At 38.9% G+C, this 19013-nt stretch overlaps 1 protein-coding gene and 2 long non-coding RNA genes across 3 annotated transcripts; 2 read left to right on the top strand and 1 right to left on the bottom strand.

Annotated features, from left to right (window-relative positions):
• Positions 1 to 374: 374 nt before the first annotated feature.
• Positions 375 to 2136, top strand: LOC104448316. Its single transcript, XR_726240.3, has 3 exons — positions 375 to 586; positions 881 to 955; positions 1967 to 2136. It is a non-coding gene; the product is annotated as an uncharacterized LOC104448316 (long non-coding RNA).
• A 4753-nt stretch (positions 2137 to 6889) lies between these two features.
• Positions 6890 to 9135, bottom strand: LOC120291232 (peroxidase 27-like). Its single transcript, XM_039308317.1, has 4 exons — positions 8789 to 9135; positions 8215 to 8400; positions 7605 to 7770; positions 6890 to 7420 (listed from the first exon to the last, which is right to left on the bottom strand). Exons 1-4 carry the CDS (start codon positions 9011 to 9013, stop codon positions 7014 to 7016), a joined length of 984 nt encoding a protein of 327 aa, XP_039164251.1. The 5' UTR covers positions 9014 to 9135; the 3' UTR covers positions 6890 to 7013.
• Positions 9136 to 9672: 537 nt separating this feature from the next.
• LOC120291425 lies at positions 9673 to 12571 on the top strand. Its single transcript, XR_005549459.1, has 2 exons — positions 9673 to 12164; positions 12446 to 12571. It is a non-coding gene; the product is annotated as an uncharacterized LOC120291425 (long non-coding RNA).
• The last annotated feature ends 6442 nt before the right edge of the window (positions 12572 to 19013 follow it).

The following is a 19013-nucleotide window of genomic DNA, read 5'->3' as shown; positions in this document are numbered from 1 at the left end:
TAACATTTTTTTTTATCCTTTTTCTTCTTCCTTTCTTCATTTAGCCAATGATCTCGTTGAAGGGTCGTTGGCCTTGGTAAGGCTGAGCCTCCTTGTGGTTGGGGATGTGGTTAGGGGTGTCAAAAAGACCCGAACCGAACCGACCCGACCCGAACACGACCCGAACACAAAACATGTATTAACGTGTTTCGTGTTCGGGTCGTGTTCGGGTAACAAATATTAAACAAGCAAACAAAATGTGTTTCGGGTTGGGTCAGGGTTCAAACATTGTTCGACCTGAAACAAGTTTTCTAAAAAACAGGCCAAAACACAAAAACACAAATGCTTTAGGCTTTAGCCCCAAAAACACAAACAGTCGAACACAACCTCGTCGGCTCCGCCTTCTTCTTCGACAAGTGCGCCTTCTCATGGAGTCCGCTGCCGCCCTCCGATCGACGCACCTCCGCCTCGCCGTCGCCGTCGCCACCCCTTGCCGACGCCGAAACCCTTGCCACCGCGTGCGGCCGACCATCGTCGATAGCTTGGGGACTGGGTTCGCTCGATGATCATGGCGCTCATTTCTCGCCTCATTTCCAAGTCCCGGCAGGTGAGGAGCCCCCCCTCCAGATCCACGCGCCTTCTCCCCTCTTGTCGCTCGTCAAATGCCGTCCCGAATTTCTGCTCGATGGCGCTCAACATTGGTCGTGGAGATCGGGAATTTTGCGTTTCGCAAAGTCGCCGCTTTCTACTCGGGCGATTGTTGATGATTGTCTGTTGCTCTTCGTTGCGGGGCGATTTGATTCGGCGATTGTGTTTTTGTGCGCTTGAATTTTTAGATTCTTGTATTAAGGAAATTGCTTGTCTGATGCATTTAGTTGTCTATGAAATTCTTTGGGTTCAGGTTAAAAGTTAAGCTGAAGCAGCTAGCTAAGCGAGTGAGCAGTATGTACTTTCTGAACAACATCATGAACAGGAGGTAAAGTTCTTTAAAATTGATTGATGGGTCTTTCTTGTTCGAGCAAAACTGTTAAAATGAAAGGTTGTTGGAGCCTAAATGGGCGGTAGAAGAGGAATAAGGCTGTAGGCAATGTCTTTCGCCTTTTATCAAGCTTCAGTGTTTCAGTATCTCATATTAGCCTCGATTCTGGGCGTTCGTTTCGTGTCCATCCTCCATCACAGTGGGTCAGTTTGATTTAGGAATGCCCTCTTTGTGATCTGTGTTGATTTGCTTTATCATGTTCATTCTAGAGCATCTTCTATGATTTTGTAGGTTGGGCAAAGTGAAAATTTCTTTATTTTAAATTATTATGTTTACTCTTGAATATGTCTCTCGGGTATTTCGGGCGCATTTGACATCGGAAACTGCGTTGTGTAGTTTCCTATGAAACAAGCTTATATGAAATCTATATTCAGAATTGTCATAAGCCCATTGCTGGAAGTCTATAGCCCCTTGCAGTTTCACCGTAATGTAAACGCTTGTGTAGACAAAACCATTGTGACTTACAGCATTTTCCTGCTCACTGTCTGAACTTCTGAGGTATGAGTAGTAAATATTCGCTGCTCAGGGCATAGATTTTACACAGAGTATGCTATTTCACAGCATCTCTTTTCCAAGCAAAGATGACCTCATAAGAAGCTGTTCTGATATCTATTTTTACAAGTCATTCACTGTAATTGAATTTAATTGTGCTGGAAAGTGGATGATCTGAATGTGATAGGACCTATGTTTTTTCAGGCTGTCATAAAATGAACTGTTCAGTACATAAATTATTCATCTTTTGCAATAGCTATAGTGGATCCCCTTGCAGTATAGTTGAACCTCTTCAAACATTTCTTATTAGAAGTATGAGAGACTAATGTCCCACTTGTTTGTCATACTGTTCTGATTTGGGTTTCTGCATACACTAAAGATGATTGTACTAAAGAGTATGATTTTGCCTTTAGCTTCTCATATCACCATCTCTTTTTCTTTTTCCTTTTTCTGCAGGGAAGTCTCGAGGACATCAAGTCAAACCTTGTGAGGCCAGTCAAATGGTAAAATGCAGGGACAACCAAATAGAGAGAACATCAAAAGCCCCCACTCTCCACACACATGAGTAGGCCAGTGCCTATACCCTTGTTCAACAGAGTGAATTTTGTTTGCCTTCTTAAAATTCTTGCGTGAAAGATTGCATTGGGAGGAGAATATGGTTTTGTTAATTTTTGTGTATCTTTGGTGTGTGTCAGATCAATTATAGGATAGATAATGGCCAATCTTGCATGATGCATGATTTCATTTTTTATTTATGTTTCCAGTCGAGGACATGTGGGTGTCCATTGCTTCCCTTAAAAAGCCATATAAAGGGCAGGTTTACCATTCAAGCTTTTTGGATGAAGAAGGGATTACTAGGGCATGTGGGTGTCCATTGCTTCCCTTAAAAAGCCATATAAAGGGCCCAACTCCAACTTCTGAGCAAGGTAGTAGTTGATTTCATCAAGAATTTTGAAATATATTTGATTCTCGTGTGCTTAGTTTTCGATGCATGCCTCCTATAGATAGAACCGATATTGTTGATGAAGCAATCACATTCTTCCAGGCCAATGTCTTTTTTAGGAACTTCGATATAAAGAGTGCTGCGGATAAGCTCCTTATTTATTTGACATTCTACATCAATGTGGCAGTAAATTATGCTTGTGCTCATTTGTAAAAGATACATTCATTTGCGGCCCGATGCCCGTTCGACTCTCACTCGAAAAAAAAAAAAAAAGGACCCGGAAACCCGACCCGACCCGACCCGACCCGACCCGACCCGACCCGACCCGAACCGAACCGACCCGACCCGACCCGAATTCCCTATGCGAGTTTAACGTGTTTCGGGTTGGGTCGGGTCGGGTCACAAAGCATGTGACCCGTATGTTTCGGGTCGGGTCGAGTAACATCAAGACCCGACTCGACCCGACCCGTTTACACTCCTAGATGTGGTGAGGCCAAGCTCGCTAAGTTACTATGAGGGCAACGTCACTCGGTCTTGCTGCCTCCCCTAGCCGCCGGGAAGGCTCGGGCGATGAGGTTCGATCTTGCCGGAGGTCGGCAATGCTCCAATGAGGTCATCGGCCCTTATTTAACCTGTCGTTGGCCTAGTCGAGGTCAACGACCAGCCAAAGGAAGAATGGGAAGAAGAAAAGGAAAAAAAGGAAAATATAATAAAATTATTAAAAAATTAAAGAAATTTTAAATCACAAAATAATTTGAGATTTTATCAAACACATTTATATCTCGAGAATAAAATTTTTGAATAGTTATCATACACGTTAAAATGTTCAAAAGCTCGTCTAGAGAATAGAATTAAAAAAAAAACATTTCTATGTAAAAATTATTATCGGGAACATAGGGATTACCAAATAAACCCTAAGTTGCCCGGTTCTCTATTTATATTCCTGTTGTGGTCCAAAGCACAAGGCAAAAGCAATCGTGTGCGGATCCCTCGACGCTCTCGGTACGTGCTTCACCCGCTCATTTGCTTGTTCGCTGTTCAACGTCTGCCATTGGATGACATTTTTCCCCTCAAATAGCATATATTAATTTAGCGAGTTTTGAATATAAGCATCGATCGCTGTTAATTTTAGTTAGATTTACAAGTGTGCGATGCTCTTGAACAGGATTGACGGACGAGAACCATCAGGAGAGATGATTGGCGTCGTTATTCTCCTTTAGCATTATTACAAGAATTTTTAATATGGGAGTTGATTCACGTTTTTAGGATTAAATAAAGTTGTAACGAACAGCATCCTTAAACACTCAGATGATGTATCAGATTAAGGTAGGGTCGCAATTTCAACGATTTACTCATTATATATGAAATATTTGGAGATGATTGATGTCTCTTTTTAAGGATGTCCCAACAAATATATTCGTGAAAGGAAGATTCTTGTATTTGTGTACCGATTCGCGTGTTAAATTAGCCTTTGCCCTCCCGTTTTTCAGCGAGCCTGTGCTCTATGCTTTCTCTGCTCTCCATAGATAATATATAGGTATAACTAATATCAATTATCCAAATTTAAGCTTTAAAATTGCCTTAGATAAAACCAAATTCCTAGTTAATGTGCGATAAATCCCAATCGGGGTTAAACTGGCCGACATTGAAATATAGGAAACCGGACCGCTGTCAAGTTGAGCCGCCTAATCCGTCATTGACTGGATAATGAATTGAGCCCGTTCTTTTGGTTTTTATTTACAATCCACCTCGCCACTTAATTCATCAATTTTAGTGAGATCTCAATTATAAGTGCTTAACTTGTTATTAGGGCTGTCTACTCGACATAATCTATTTATATGATAAAGGCATGTCCCAGAGAGGGAGGGAGGGAGGGAAGGAGAGAGAGAGTCCCGGACATTCCAAGTGCCAAAACTTGATATGGGGGATGTTTAAATACCAAAAGTACAAAAATATACACTAAAGTATCAAAATCGAACAAAATGAATCAATTAAGTGCCAATGATGATAAATTCTAATCAAAATGCCGATGTGACTTTTTTTACAAGACAAATGCATTTTGTATGCTGATGTGGCTAGGTAAGCTGAAAATGATGTTGCTTTATATACTAACGTGTCTAAATAAGCCGAAACAACGTGGTTTTAACTCAAATTTGAACTTTAATATCAATATTAATTAAATTAAATTAAAAAAAAAAAGATTGCAGAAGGCGTTCAACGAGGGCTATGCAAGCCCTTATTGCTGCCTCCCCATTATTGCTAGGAAAGGCCGGCGATGGTGGGAGGAGGGTCGGCTAAGGTTGTTAGGCCTTAGCCTCGATGACCTTGGTTAACCAACGGCGAGGGCTTGCAAGCCCTCACGCCCTAGTGGGTAACGGCCCTTGGCTCGGTTGGGAGAGAGCTAGCGATCCTCACCGAACGGGGGAGGGCTTCCAGGTCCTCGTTGTCGGTTGGTTGTGGTTGCTAGCCCTTGGTTAGGGCTTGATGACCATGGCTAACCCTCCCCCTACCATTTTCGGCCCTTCTCGGCAGCGGTGGGGAGGTGGCGGCAAGGGCTTGTATAGCCCTCGCCGAATGCCTTTTGTAATCTTCTTCTTCTTCTTCTTCTTAAATTTAATTTAACTAATATTTATATTAAAATTCAAATAAGAGACAAAAATGACATCGTTTTGGTTTTTCTTTGTTTACTTAGTTTTCTAGTGAGCCACGTAGGCAATTTATATTATTAAAAATAAGCCATGTCGGATTTTCAATACCTTTTGTCAAAGTTGACACTTAAATGTCACATTTAAAAAAAAAAAAATGGCACTTAAGTGTATCTTTTCGAATTTTGTGCACTTAAGTATCTTCTTGTATCAAGTTTGGACATTTGCGTTGTACTTCTACCTAGAAAAAAGAGATACGATGTAGATATAATATAATGCAATAGATGTAAATCATGCATTAAGAAGAGCGTTTCGTCGCTAATACAAACTCATGCTAATTACAAATACAATCACGACACGTCCATGAATTATTAAACCGTTCTCTTTAGTGACCACTTAAAAAAGAGATTTATAATTTCTACTAAAATTGGCGTTTCTAAATTCATGTATAAGTAACCATTTAAGAAAACTAAGATGCTACGCATTAAATTTGTTGAATCCGAATTGAAGAAGAGCCGGTAAACATAAATCCACTTCCGTCTTCTACATGGTACGTAAATTTTCATTACTCATCTATCGCTCACATTCACTCCATCAAAATGTATAATCATAATTTTAGGGGGAAAAACCAACAAATCATCCGAATTAACATTAATATAATCGCAAAATTGCATGCCAAATTAAAAAAAAATACTAAAACTTTCAAAAAAAGAAAAAAAGAAAACACAAACAAAGAAAAACAGGCGAAGGGTTGGCACTTCAACAGGGGTTGTGGGCCGTCCGGCCCGTCCCCATATCTAGGCAAGCTGAGGCGCCAACGACCCAGCCGACAATGGCTGGGCATGGGGCGGTGGCCACAAGTGGGAAAGTGCTACAAGCTCTCCACCTGTATTTTTTCTTTTTTATTTAATAAGTTTTATCCTTTTTTTTTTTCATTTATGAGTTTTTTTTATTTGAAGAAAATAAAAAGGAAAAATAAAAGATAAAAAAATGTAAAGGATGAAAATCCCATTTATTTGCTAGTGAGGTCAAGTCTTTCTTTGAAATTGACATGTCCATTTTAGATCTTAGAGAAAATATGGGCATTTCAAGCCATGTCAATCTTGAATTCATTATTTTTGTTGCTCATACAAACAAATCTTGATTTTCATAAATAGAGTTTTGATTAAGCAGGATACCTCGCCTTACGAAATTTTGTTAATTAATCAAGATGTCTTGACTAGGGAATTTCGTTGCAAAACAATCTTTAACATTGAGAATCAATCAATACTTTTCTATGAGGAAATTCGGATTAGATCATTATGATATAACCAATGGAGTTTATATATATAGTCAAGAATAGATTTCGTAATCTAAAGATATTTAGCTTTAGCATAGAGTCTAAAGAAATGATTTACTGTGATAATAGTCGTGTACATATATTGCAGACATCCACACTGTTGCTTTGATGATATCCATGCAATAATATATGATATCCAGGAAATAACTATTTAATGTTACAGCCATAATACTCAACTTGGACAGAGCTAGAATATAATCAAGATTGATATAATCTTCTCTTTATGATTAGTTTCTAAAAGCAAACACTTTAAAATGCATTTACCAGATTCAAAATAAACTACGGAAGATTTTGTTAACTTTAAAATATATTAGTATGTTTTCTTAATGTACTTGCTGTGTCAAAACTCTTAGAGAAACCTAACACAGAACGAACAGAAAACAAATAACACAAAAGAACGAATGATGTACAAAATGACAAACAAAAGAAACAACAAAAATAGTTGTTGCAAATGAACAAAATATTGAGGAATTATCTATATGTAAAATCATAATAATTGATATGGGCCCTTTCCAAAACAATCCATTATTTCCATTCGTCCATGCTCAATTTTGGGCCTTCCTCATCGATCCTCATTTAATTAACCTTTGTACACACTTTTCTAACTTCACCAGCCGTTTTGGTGAGCACGCCAATTCGACCCATTTTCACCATCGACACTCCAAAGTCCTTGAAGAAAGTGGATCCACCGGTCTTGATCTGGAAGTCAAGGTACGCCTTGGTTTGTTTGTCATCGAGAAGTGCAGCGTCCGAAGTGAAGAGCCCTCTTCTCTTCAGGATGAGATCGAAGTATTTGATGTCGAACGTTCTCGCACTTCCCGGGTCCATCTCGACAAGAGTGGTTTGGTCATTCGGCTTGCAACTGAGCTTTAGTCTTGCTATATAGTTGGAGTCGAGCGTGGGGTCGGCGTCGCCCTTTCCGGTGAAGTTGTAGAGGCGGTTGGAGAAGGCAGCGCAGTGTGAATTTCCAATGGTATGCCCACCTGGTCAATTGGAAATTGGAATTGGCATTGATCTAACGTTACAAATCACATTTTCTCCCTGTGCCGCTGATTACGTTCATGTATCTCGTGCTCAAATGACGGTCTTTTTCTTGATAAACTTACGTTAATTTCTCCAAAATATTTGACAAAGCATGTGAAGCAGTAATTGGAGATTATGTATTACCTGATAGGACAACAAGGTCCTTTGCACTAAGGCCTCTCTTTGCAAAATCTGCTTTCAGAGTTGTAATGTTGGTCGATGGTGGTATTAAATCCCTACGTGCCTCCTCCAAAATAGAAACGTACCCATCTCTTCGTCCGGTTTCCACATCATAGAAAAGTCCTCCGGTCTAAAGCCACAACACAAGAAACAAAAAAACTCCAATATCTACATAAAAATGTTTTTCTCATTAAAAAAATAAATAAATAAATTGTGGGTACTTATCCTCTATGATACGTGTGGCCAATCATAGAAAAGTGCTCCGGTATAAAGCGACAACACAAGAAACAAAAAACTCCAATATCTATATAAAAATGTTTTTCTCATTCAAAAAAAATAAAATTGTGGGTACTTATCCTCTATGACATGTGTGGCCAATCATAGAAAAGTGCTCCGGTCTAAAGCGACAACACAAGAAAAAACAATCCAATATCTATATAAAAATGTTTTTCTCATTAAAAAAATAAAAATAAATTGTGGGTACTTATCCTCTATGATACGTGTGGCCAAAATTTGCTTTCCACAATCAAATTGAGGATAAAATATTGAGGAGGTGATTTATGAATATGCGCACCGCGACGACAATCTCTCTAGTGACAAGGGCCAAGATGTCAGCACACGAAACAATGCCAGGACATGCTTTCTCCAACGCTGTTTTGACTCTATCAATCTCTTGGTAACCTCGAAGGCCAAGCTTCCGAATCGCGTACTTCTCGGATTGATAGGTCGGGGAGTCCAGTAGTACCGAACCTTCACAGCCCTGTGGAAAAGCCCGGAACAAAGCATCATTCAACCGTGAGTTCATGAAAACAATAGTTCGCAACCATGGACGAATCTAGCGAAGTATGTTGAGAGCTGAATACCATTTACTGGTATGACTAGTTCTAATACCCATTTTCCATTTTATCATATTGTTATCAGGTAAGCCAATTTTGTAAATCTTGATGCATCCCTGCCATGCTTTACCCCTTCAGATGAAAGCCCAGGTTCTAACTTCTCACCCTCTTTTTTTTTTTTTTTTTTTGCCAATTACTACTCATCTTAGAATCCGAACTTTAGTTACATGCAACTAGTCAAGTTATAAGAAAATGGTAAAACTTCAAACGCGTAGTGGGAAGAGTAGCATGAGAGCTCGCTCTCTTACTTACCCTAACGAAGCAATCGTGAAAGTGCAGCCTCAAAATCGGGCCGGAGAGACTCGGATCGATGGACAAGACTTGGCCGATGACTTCCTTCACGATGGCCTCTGCGTTTGGGCACGCCTTCTGGTAAAACCCTACTTTGAGACCGTGACCTTGAGCAACCTCAGGGACAAGAAAAAAGAACATCAATTGAAGCAACAAACAAGACAAGAGGAGCTTTGGACAAGCCATTCTTTGGTGCCAAGAAGAACTATGATTGTTATCACTTAATCCGAGTGTCTGGCTGTGGACGTTCCGCGAGCAAACCGCTTTGTCTTTTATAGGGAGAATTACAAAAAGTGTTAAACTTGTTGCAATTAACCAATATAGTTCTGAACTTTCTTTTTTTGGCCCAATTGAGTCCTAAAACTTTTATATTTTTGTCAATTCAGATCATCCGACCAATTTTGATAAAAAAAAAATCTATAACATAGATGCTAGCCGTTCTACATAGGTATCGTCCGTGTTGACGTGGACAATTATTGATAATATTTTAATATTTTATTCAAATTTATTTATTTATTATCTTTTTCTTTTCATTTTTCATTTATTTTCTTTTCTCTTTTTTCCTTCCCTTCCTTTTTCCTCTAGCTGCTTGTTGGACCTCGATGATTGGCAGGGGCAAGCTTCACCTCGACAGTCACTGGCGAGGTCGAGCCTCACCCTCGCCAATGGTCAGTGGGGTGAGCTTCGCTAGACTTTGGCAAGGTCAACCTCACCAACCGTTGCCTCTAGTTGGTTGCTGAGGCCCAACAACCAACTAGAGGAAGAAGAAAAGAAAGGAAAAATAAGTAAAAAAGTTGTGACATCCCGAAATTTTGGAAAAAGAAATTATCGGACGAACAATCGGAGATTGAAAGAAAAAGAAAAATGATAACAATATTATTATTATTTTCTCTCTCCTCTTTCTCCTCTCCTTTATGCTTCCCCTACTTCGCACGCAATTTCCACCCCCTCACTTACGGTAACTTCTTCTCCTCTCTTTCTTCTTTTTCTCCCTCTCTCTCCCACTTTTCCACCCCCTCACCTACTCTTCTGCTGCAATTTCCCTGCAACTTCCCCTCCCTTTTTTTTTTTTTTTATTGTTTCTCTCTCTCACTTTCCTCCCTTCCTCCTCTCGACAACCCCATTCTCACGTCCCTCTCCTTCTTCACTTTTTCTCTTTAGTGTCTTTTCCGTGCTATCCTGTCCCAAACCAGCCACCATCTTGCGCCATGGCCATGGACCATCACTGTCCGCAAGCCGCCATCCACCGCCAACGAGCCGCACCACCCATCTGCGAGCCGTCCACCCGCCGTTCTTGCCAAATCAGAAACCACCTCCTCCAAGACCCACTTTTGCCGAGTGCCTCCATGGCATTTTGGATGTAACCATGCGTAGCCCTCGCCACCACCATCGCGCTCATGTTATCAGAACTCCTAATCCTTTTGATTAGTGCCTAAACTTGCTTAGGAGGTTGATTAGGTTTAAGATTGGTTTAGGATGGCTTAAATAGAGACTAGTAATGATTTATAATAGTTAGATTAGTATTAGAATGGGTTAATATTAGTCAAATCAGGGAGATTTGCATCGTTGGGGATGATTTGGGTGAAAATAGAGGCTGTTCTTTAGAACTGGTTCCTGGATGTCTGCTGTTTGTGATTTTTGTAGATTGAAATCAGTCGCGCATCTGAAGCCAATGTCTTCTAGATAAATATTTTAGATTTCTCAAGATACAACATATATTTTCTCAATATTTTTAAGGACTCATAAGCAGGAGATATTAGCTCCGCCATTTTCGAACAGAACTGTAATTTTCGCTGGAACTGGTGACCTTTTAAATTCTAGGGGTTTTTTTTTACTCTTGGAGTTCGAATTTTAAAATGGTTTCTTCACAAAAATTGTTTTTCACCTCTTATAGTTTAACATACTCAAATTTCAAATCAAACTGATGTGTTTAAGATCTCGAACCAAACTGATTTCGGAAAACTGACTTTCTGAGAAAGGACCTAATTTTGGCGCTGGATTGAGTGATTTACTGGGCCGAATCGAGAAGGATCTGGGTTTAGATGTTTTCATGAAAAATGTTTTTTACGGGTCCTTTACAACATATTCAAATTTGAGAATTTTCTAAGCTCGATTGGTTAGGTTTCTGGATTTAAACTTGGAGATGCGCGAAGGCCCAGTTTCTACTAATTAGGACCGATGTTAGTTTGGTGATGGTTCTTGATGCTTTGCTTGTTTTAATTAATGTTTTTAATGACTTGTGAATTTAATTTATTAGTTACTTAATTATGGAATTTCACTGTTCACAAGTTATTGTTCACACGACACTGTTCATGAAACACTGTTCACATGCACTGTTCACTAGAGAATGAAAAATGATCTAATTTCATGTGTATTGATTTTATGAAGTGAATGAATGTATAAATACATGGACATCCGCGTGAATTGAGTGATGTTTTGTGCAATAGTATAGTGATTGAAGACTGTTGGTATTTAATTAGAAAATACTGGGTGTCAGGTTTTGGATGTCGAAAGTGTTTTTAAATACTATACCAAACTGTGGGATTTTAAAAGAGATGACACAAATTTTCTAGTTCGATCTAACCGTGTCCCCACACTCAATTATTTTACCATATATTTCTAATATGAAGAAAATAGGCCGGGATCACCATTTTAATTGAGGTATTTGAGTGCAATGCACGGTATCCTAAGCCGATATTGAATAAATGCATGAATAATATGAGATGCCGTCACGAGCCTTTGGTGCTAGACGATGCTCCTTCGGGAATGCCCCACATCAACGGATGCCGATCACAGTGGATGCTAGGCCGATACTCCTTCAGGAATGCCCCACGTCAACAGATGCCGGTCACAGTGGATGCTGGGTCGATGCTCCTTCGGGAATGCCTTACGTTAACGGATGCCGGTCGCAATGGAGGCTAGGCCGATGCTCCTATATGGAATGCCGTCTAGATGTAGACGTTGCCGTGCTCGATGGTGTGAGACGATGCCCAGTTATGCCAGAAGATTGTTATCTGTTGTATTGACTAGGATCCATGTGATTGATCGATGTGTGCTGTGTGGCGCCTTAATGTGTAAGAATGCATGAGAATCATGGATCATTAGTTCTAGTCATGCATGAGTTGAGCACACTGTTTATGGCACACACGCACGGATCGATAACGCGTTTCACATATGCTTCCGCTATACTAAGAACAAAGCCTTGAAGGGGTGGCCTGGGATGGCGGTTCATTTGCGCCAGTGCAGGGCCCAAAAAGGACAATACTAGGCTGGGATGAGGGATGGCGGTGCGTCCACGCCTCTACCTCAAACAACGCGTTTGTGTGGCAATAGCCAGGTGAGATCGCTTGTAACGCGATTCGTATGTGATTGATGAACTGCATCATCTAATGGCCATGTGCATTGCGTGTATCGTGCTGAGTTATGACGTGCAGGGTATGGCATACTAGGTAAGGATGTATGTGAATCGACTATTGATTGTTGATTATTAATCCTTGGTTTTTTTTGTGGGATGGTTCTGAAGAGATACCCCGAGTTGAGTTGGTGTACTAATCGGGGGACTATGGGAAGAACTCGCTGAGATTTACATTTCACTGGTTATTGAATAACTACTTTCAGGTCCCAGTGTGAAGAACTTGGAGCTTGAAGCTGAAGGGTCAGGAGCATAGGTGGCTCAGTAGTCCTTTATGAGATAGACCTTCTGTATAAGCTTGGGGTGTTTATGAAATTGTATTTGATTTGAAACTGGTTGTCCTACTTTCCTATCCCATGTTTGTTTTTGTCAGGGGATTAGTTAATTCATTTCCGCGTGTGTAATAAAATGAAAAGGGTCAGCGACTAGTCCTGGGAATGTTACAAAATTCTATCAACCACTGAGGGATGTGCGCGAGCTTGAGGTTCGGGGCATGACAAAAGTTATTATAAAAAAATTACTCATATTAGCGTTAGTAATATCACATAGGACGACCGTCATCTATATCAATGATTTTCGGCCAAAATTTGGATGGGTAAATTGACATATAGATGCAAAATTTTAAAACTTAATTAGTAAAGAAAATGTTTAGAATTGAATTTACATAATTACGGCAGATTTATGATTTTTTTTTTTGTAATTCCCTTGTTAAAAGCCCAAGAGATTTGTTCATGAAACGTCCGCAACCAAACATTGAAATCAAGCGATAACAATTTATCCACGCCCGTCCATTTTCAATCTGAATTTGCACGAGTTGTCGAACTCGCGAGTGCTCGCACCAATCGTTTGTATTAAGAATACTCGCGGGTCAAGTATCGAAAACTAGAAAAAGTAGAGGATCCTAGCAGCAAATCGATGAGAATGTTCATTGACCAAAATAGCCCACGGCAGCCCCCCAAAAAGAAAAAAAACCAACAATAACAATGATATTAATAAAAAAATCTCCATTAACTTGCAAAGGCCACGTTCGTTCGTTCCGAAGTGGCGTAGCTAGAAGGGGCGGCGGCGTTGGGGAAATTACAGGGTCAAAAACTGCGAGTGCTCTCTCTCTCTCTTCTCCTGGAAAACTTGAAGGTCGTATATGAAACTTGCCAATGATGAAAGCGCTCTTCATCTCTGGATCGATTTACTTCACTCTTTATCTTGCAACTTTGCGATTCACCTCTCTCGGAACTAGACCCTCGTTAGCTCGAATTGTTGTTCCGCGTCTGGGGTTTTTAATCTTCCTGCTCGGCGAGTGAAGCGCCTTTTTTTTTTTTTGTTTTTATAACTCCGTCCACGTTGCTCATGCACGAATTTTCTTAGCTTTTACATGTTTCGCGTTTTTATTTTGTCCTTTTCCTTTGTTGAATTTACTTCCAACGTTCTTGTTGGTGTTAGATGGTACTTCTCTGTTTTTTGTATTCGTGGGAATGCTAAGTCTGAAATTGGACGCTGATTGGTAAACCCATTGAGATTTTTTCATGTTAGATAGATAGAGATGATTTGGTGGACGATGTAGTGAGGGCCCCTTTCGGAAGTTACCGGTGGATTGGACTTGAAAGCACTTTGGACCGAGAATTGTCCGACCCATGACAAGTTGGTTCAGGTATGATTACTGTGCACGTAGAAGTGAAATAGAGGAGAAGGTAGTAAAATTCCGTATGATGAATTATTTGTGTATGTGTGCCCACATGAATTTAACCTGACATGCATGTCATTCATTTTGTTCATCCTAGATAAGTTTTTGCTTGATTCCCTGGAATCCGTATTTAGTTTTTAGTTGGTTGAACGTCTAAATTGCGCAGTCTCTATCAGGTCGAGGAGTTGAAAAATGGGTTCGTTATGGTTCGTTGACAGGCGTTGTGTGTCGATTGCTGATGCAAAGTTTTTGCCGCAATGAGTTATAAAGCACTGCCGAGACATTCAAGGATATTCAGGCAAAGAGTGTCTTGGATTCTGCACATGAAATGGGCTGCAACAAGGAGGAGGCGATTCGAACTGAGGCCCTGGCTGAGCAGAAGTTACAGGGCAAGGATTTTCCTGGGGCTTGTAAAATTGCATTGAAAGCTCAGCAACTTTACCCTGATCTGGACAATATTACCCATATGCTTAGGGTTCATGATGTGCACTGCTCTTGCTAGGAAGAAATTGTTCGGTAATGAGATTGGACTGGTATGGAATCTTACAACTTGAAGAGGTTGCTGCTGATGCCACAATTAGGAAGCAGTACAGGAAGTTTGCACTTCATCTCCATCCTGATAAAAACAAGTTTGCTGGGACAGAAGCTGCTTTTAAGCTGATATGGAAAGCTCAGAGAGTCCTCTTGGATCGGGAAAAGGGGTCCATGCATCACGTGAAGCATCATGCATCCATGCCCAGAACATCGACACATGCTTCCGATGGTAAACAACCTTCAGCACTTCACCGGCCTCCACAGAAGGCAAATATGTCGGATATCAAAACAATACAGGTGACAATTTCTCGGGCTTTATTACCCAATACCAGCAGCCACAACAGCCAGCACAGCCTGTCTGTCCAATTTTTTCTGTTAGGAATCAGTACTACAGAGAACTCATCAATAAGTCTTCAGCCTTTTCAAATCAAAATCATAGGTGGACTTTTCTTGCATGTGAAGTGAATATCTCAGGTGCATGTCCAGCTTTCAATATGTATACGCCGACTTTCTAACATCAGAAAGTTTTCCCCACTCAGGTTGCTTCGAAAGTGGAAGTGAGATGCAAAGGTACTTCTACCTCTGAGAATGATAGGCCGGATGTCTTCAGGAAGACTCAAGTTCGCCCAGAAAAGGTAAATAAAAAGAGACAAAGAACAAAAGTATTGGAATTTGGTGAAAGTTGTGACGCTGGACGCAGCAGTGAGTCTGATGGAGATTAAGTTATTTGTGAAGATGGCATGGAAAAGATGGCTTAGCTGCTAACTTGAATAAAGATAGAAGTCAAACAGAAAATGGGTGTTCGGGAGGGAGCCCATTGAACGATGATTCTAAATGGGAAAATGTGGATTTCTTAAATATAGCTAAGAATCAACTAGAAGCAGGAAGATAGATCAATTTCCTCCGAAAGATGACCTTAGATGAATGTTTGGTTCAATGAAGACAGTTAGAGGCAAACACATGACATCCGTTTTGACAAAAAGATCTGAATATTCTCAAGTGTTCTACTTACTTTCAGAGTTAATTATTTCCCAATACTTAGCCTATGTTACACGGAAAGGCTTAGAATTTTCAGTAAATCTGACTGGAGATTGTGATTTTACAGGAAGGATCTGAGAATCCAGAACTATAAGGATAAGAAAGTAAGAGTAGGAGCATGGAACTTCTACTGAAGTTTTCTGATGGTGATAGGTTACTGCACCAACAGAGTTAAAAAGAAGATTGTACTTACCTCTTGGGTAATTTGACACAAATTTGGCAAGTTCGAAGTATTCGAGACATAATTGGTTACAAGGCGCACTTTGATGAAATTGTAATGTGTGTGGTGGGTTAACCAGTTCTCGGGTGGACGCTGGAATCAACCTTGAAATCGATCAATGATGTAGGTTTTAAATTGTTGATGTGTAGGATAGGTTCTAAGTTCCAAAAACTAGGGAATCGATTCTGATAAAGTAGGCTCTAGATTTCGAGGTCCAGGGTGAAATTTAGAACAATCTTGGAATTGTTCACCCCTAGACTTGATTTTGGCACTTATGGTTAATTAAGGAGCAAAGATACTAAATTTAGCTAGATTATAGAAATGCGGCTTTGACTACGAGATCACCCCAAGGGAACCTTCGGCATCCAGGGGTCATGGACTGACCATAGAATCCTATTTGGTGATATTGTTCCTCCATTGACTCGATTTTTGAGAAGTATCATGATCATCCCTGAAGGGGGAGGGGAAGTGATTGGGGCATGGATATAAAGGACTTTATGACTCAATCAATAATTCGATTTATTTTCAATTAAGGAGATAAATGAAAAGATAAAATTCTTTGAATCACATGTCAGCACAAGAAAGTATTATTTAGAATGATATCATTGTGTGTTGGGCTGAGGCGGTATCATCTAGTTTGTGGATGATTTCTCGTTACTTAATTAGCATTACAAATATTTAACTCTTGGTATTCGTCAAATGTGAAAACAGCCTTATTATGACTAATAATAATTTAATTGATATAGATTCGATAGTATATCATGGCGCCATGATACATTATGTTTCGGGCTTTAGAATAGCAGTTATTCCATCATGTATGTGTGGCGGTGATGATGAAATTTGCAATTTCGATCCATTTGAGCAGTTATTGCACCATGTTTTGCTGTTTTAAAAACTAATGAGAGCTATCTAGCTCATTCAATTCCCAATGACCTATGATATATTGTTTCGTATAAAGTAAGCAAAACCATTATCATGTATAGATATGTTGAGAATAATTAAAGCTGGATATATATATATATATATATATATAGAAAAAAGATAAATGGTTCATGAACTTTCATCTAATGTGCAGTATGGTCCCTAAATTTTAACTCAAGGTACAATATCATCCATGAGTCTATGAACTTTTGATACATGTTTAAAGTAGTTCCTGAATTATATAAAAAAATGTTCAATATTGTCCCTAAACTTAAATTAATGGAAAGTTAATATTAAACAATAGACTAACTTGAACATGTATCGAAAGTCTATGGAACAAACTAAATAAATTGAAAGTTCATAAATAACATTGCATATTAAACTAAAGTTCAATGATTACATTGGACAAATTAAAATTTTATATATCATGTTTCATGTTGAGTAAAAATTTATAGATCACTTGTGTCATTATTCATATATATATATATATATATATATATATATATATATATATATGGTTGGGCCCACGTGGATTGCAGCCCCAAATGTTCTGTCATTGGATTAGTGACCGTGGGTGACCTATCTAATGACCCATTCAGCCCGTTTGCTAGTCGGGCCAAACTAAAAACTGAAACTAGCGATCGTTGGGTCAATTAATCAGTGATCTTGTATTAAAAAAAAAAGAAAAAAAAGTCACCGCTCAAGTAGGATTTCTCTTTTGTTTCATAAACGAATCGAAAAAGCTTCTTCAGGTGCAATGTCAAGATGCTAAAATGAAAGCAAACGCCTCTCACTCCAAAAAATTTCATCGGATGAGGTATGTATAGGCAATTTCGATCGAAAATAGAAAGCACATGGCAAACGCTACAAGTGATTCACCCGATTAGTCATATGCATGTCCCTTTTTCCATCGGCATTCAATTCCATTTTTCAATTTGGCCGTGTCGATTGGAAATTCGAACTTGCCATCTACCTATGAAGTCTACGTATCATTTGGACTTTGCCTGATTGATCTAATGCAGGTCTATTCTTTCTCGCATGTTGAGATCTTATAGACTAGGCCAATGAATAACAAAACTTTGCAATTGAAACTTTAAGGAATTACGAGCATTCCATGAGATAACATATAACAACATATCATAACTCGGCCAAATTCATTACATGGAAATTCCTGAGTGATGAATTCACTCATACGTCATGTAAGATTGCAAGAACATTGATGGAGATATTAAGATTGCTCAACTACACAATTGATGTATTCTGCACATTATATTGCCCGTAATGATTTAAATTAGTGGATTTACTTAGATACCAAACAAAAAATTGTTTCATTATTACCTAGTTATTGTTTAATAAATGAGTTTTAATACATGTAACAACAGATAGACATAACCAAAAGAGAAGAAGGAAGATTGTGGAGCAAGCGATTACGATCGATACATACTAGTCAGAAGCATTTGATGGAAATTCAAATTGGCATCACATTCTCAACCAAAGTCATCTATAGTGTTTTTTGGCTTCAACTTGATATTGAATTGTCAAAATCAAAGCTGTATTAGAAGTTGACTAGTGGAAAATTATATACTAAGTAGGTATTTTCAGAATGATTTTGTTGATACCCTATAGTTTTTGCTAGACTTTGCTCCATTGCATGTCTATCAATTCTCTCTCCCTTTCTTCTATACTGTAGGGATATACTCTATTTGCATGCTTCCTAAAATTTATTGGACTAAGGACTCACGCATCGTAATACTATAAAGAAAACAGTGTATATCAATAGTCACGTAGACGCAGAAATGTAGGATTGTGGATAGAATATAGACATATCATGGATATATGAACACACCCAAAACCCAAAATCCAACAACTTTAAAATATCTCAAACTATATCTTTGCTCACAAAAACGAAAATATCAAAACACCATCCGCTCAAGACAGAAAATCATTGAAATAAAGGCACCTCAAAACTAGAGCTCTGCATGCGACATCTATGCAACCTAGCACTTCTTTAGGTGTCCTCACGTCCCGAGATTCCTAGATGCATAACTGAATTATTACCGTAGCAACAAAAATATTCAATACTTAGGATGCATTTAGTTCAGCTTTTGGGGAAAGCTTTTGGATTAATGCAAATGCCTTTAGCCTAAAGAAATTTGGTGAAATGTAAAAACTGTTTGATAAATTGTAATTGAAAATTACCTTGAAAAGCAATTTTGAGAAAATGCTGTTTGGTAAACATATATTTGAAAAGTCTTTTAGTGTGATCGATTTAAGTTTTTTTTTTAATTTGTTTAAAATTGACAAAAAAAAAATGATTGTAATTTTTTATATTTTTGTTAAGAATAATGTATTAAAGACATATTAACAAATTTATAAACCA

Source organism: Eucalyptus grandis, chromosome 3, assembly GCF_016545825.1.
Source record: "Eucalyptus grandis isolate ANBG69807.140 chromosome 3, ASM1654582v1, whole genome shotgun sequence".
Classification (NCBI taxonomy): Eukaryota; Viridiplantae; Streptophyta; class Magnoliopsida; order Myrtales; family Myrtaceae; genus Eucalyptus; species Eucalyptus grandis.
The sequence above is the reverse complement of the archived record's forward strand: the minus strand, read 5'-3'. Positions and strand labels throughout refer to the sequence as shown.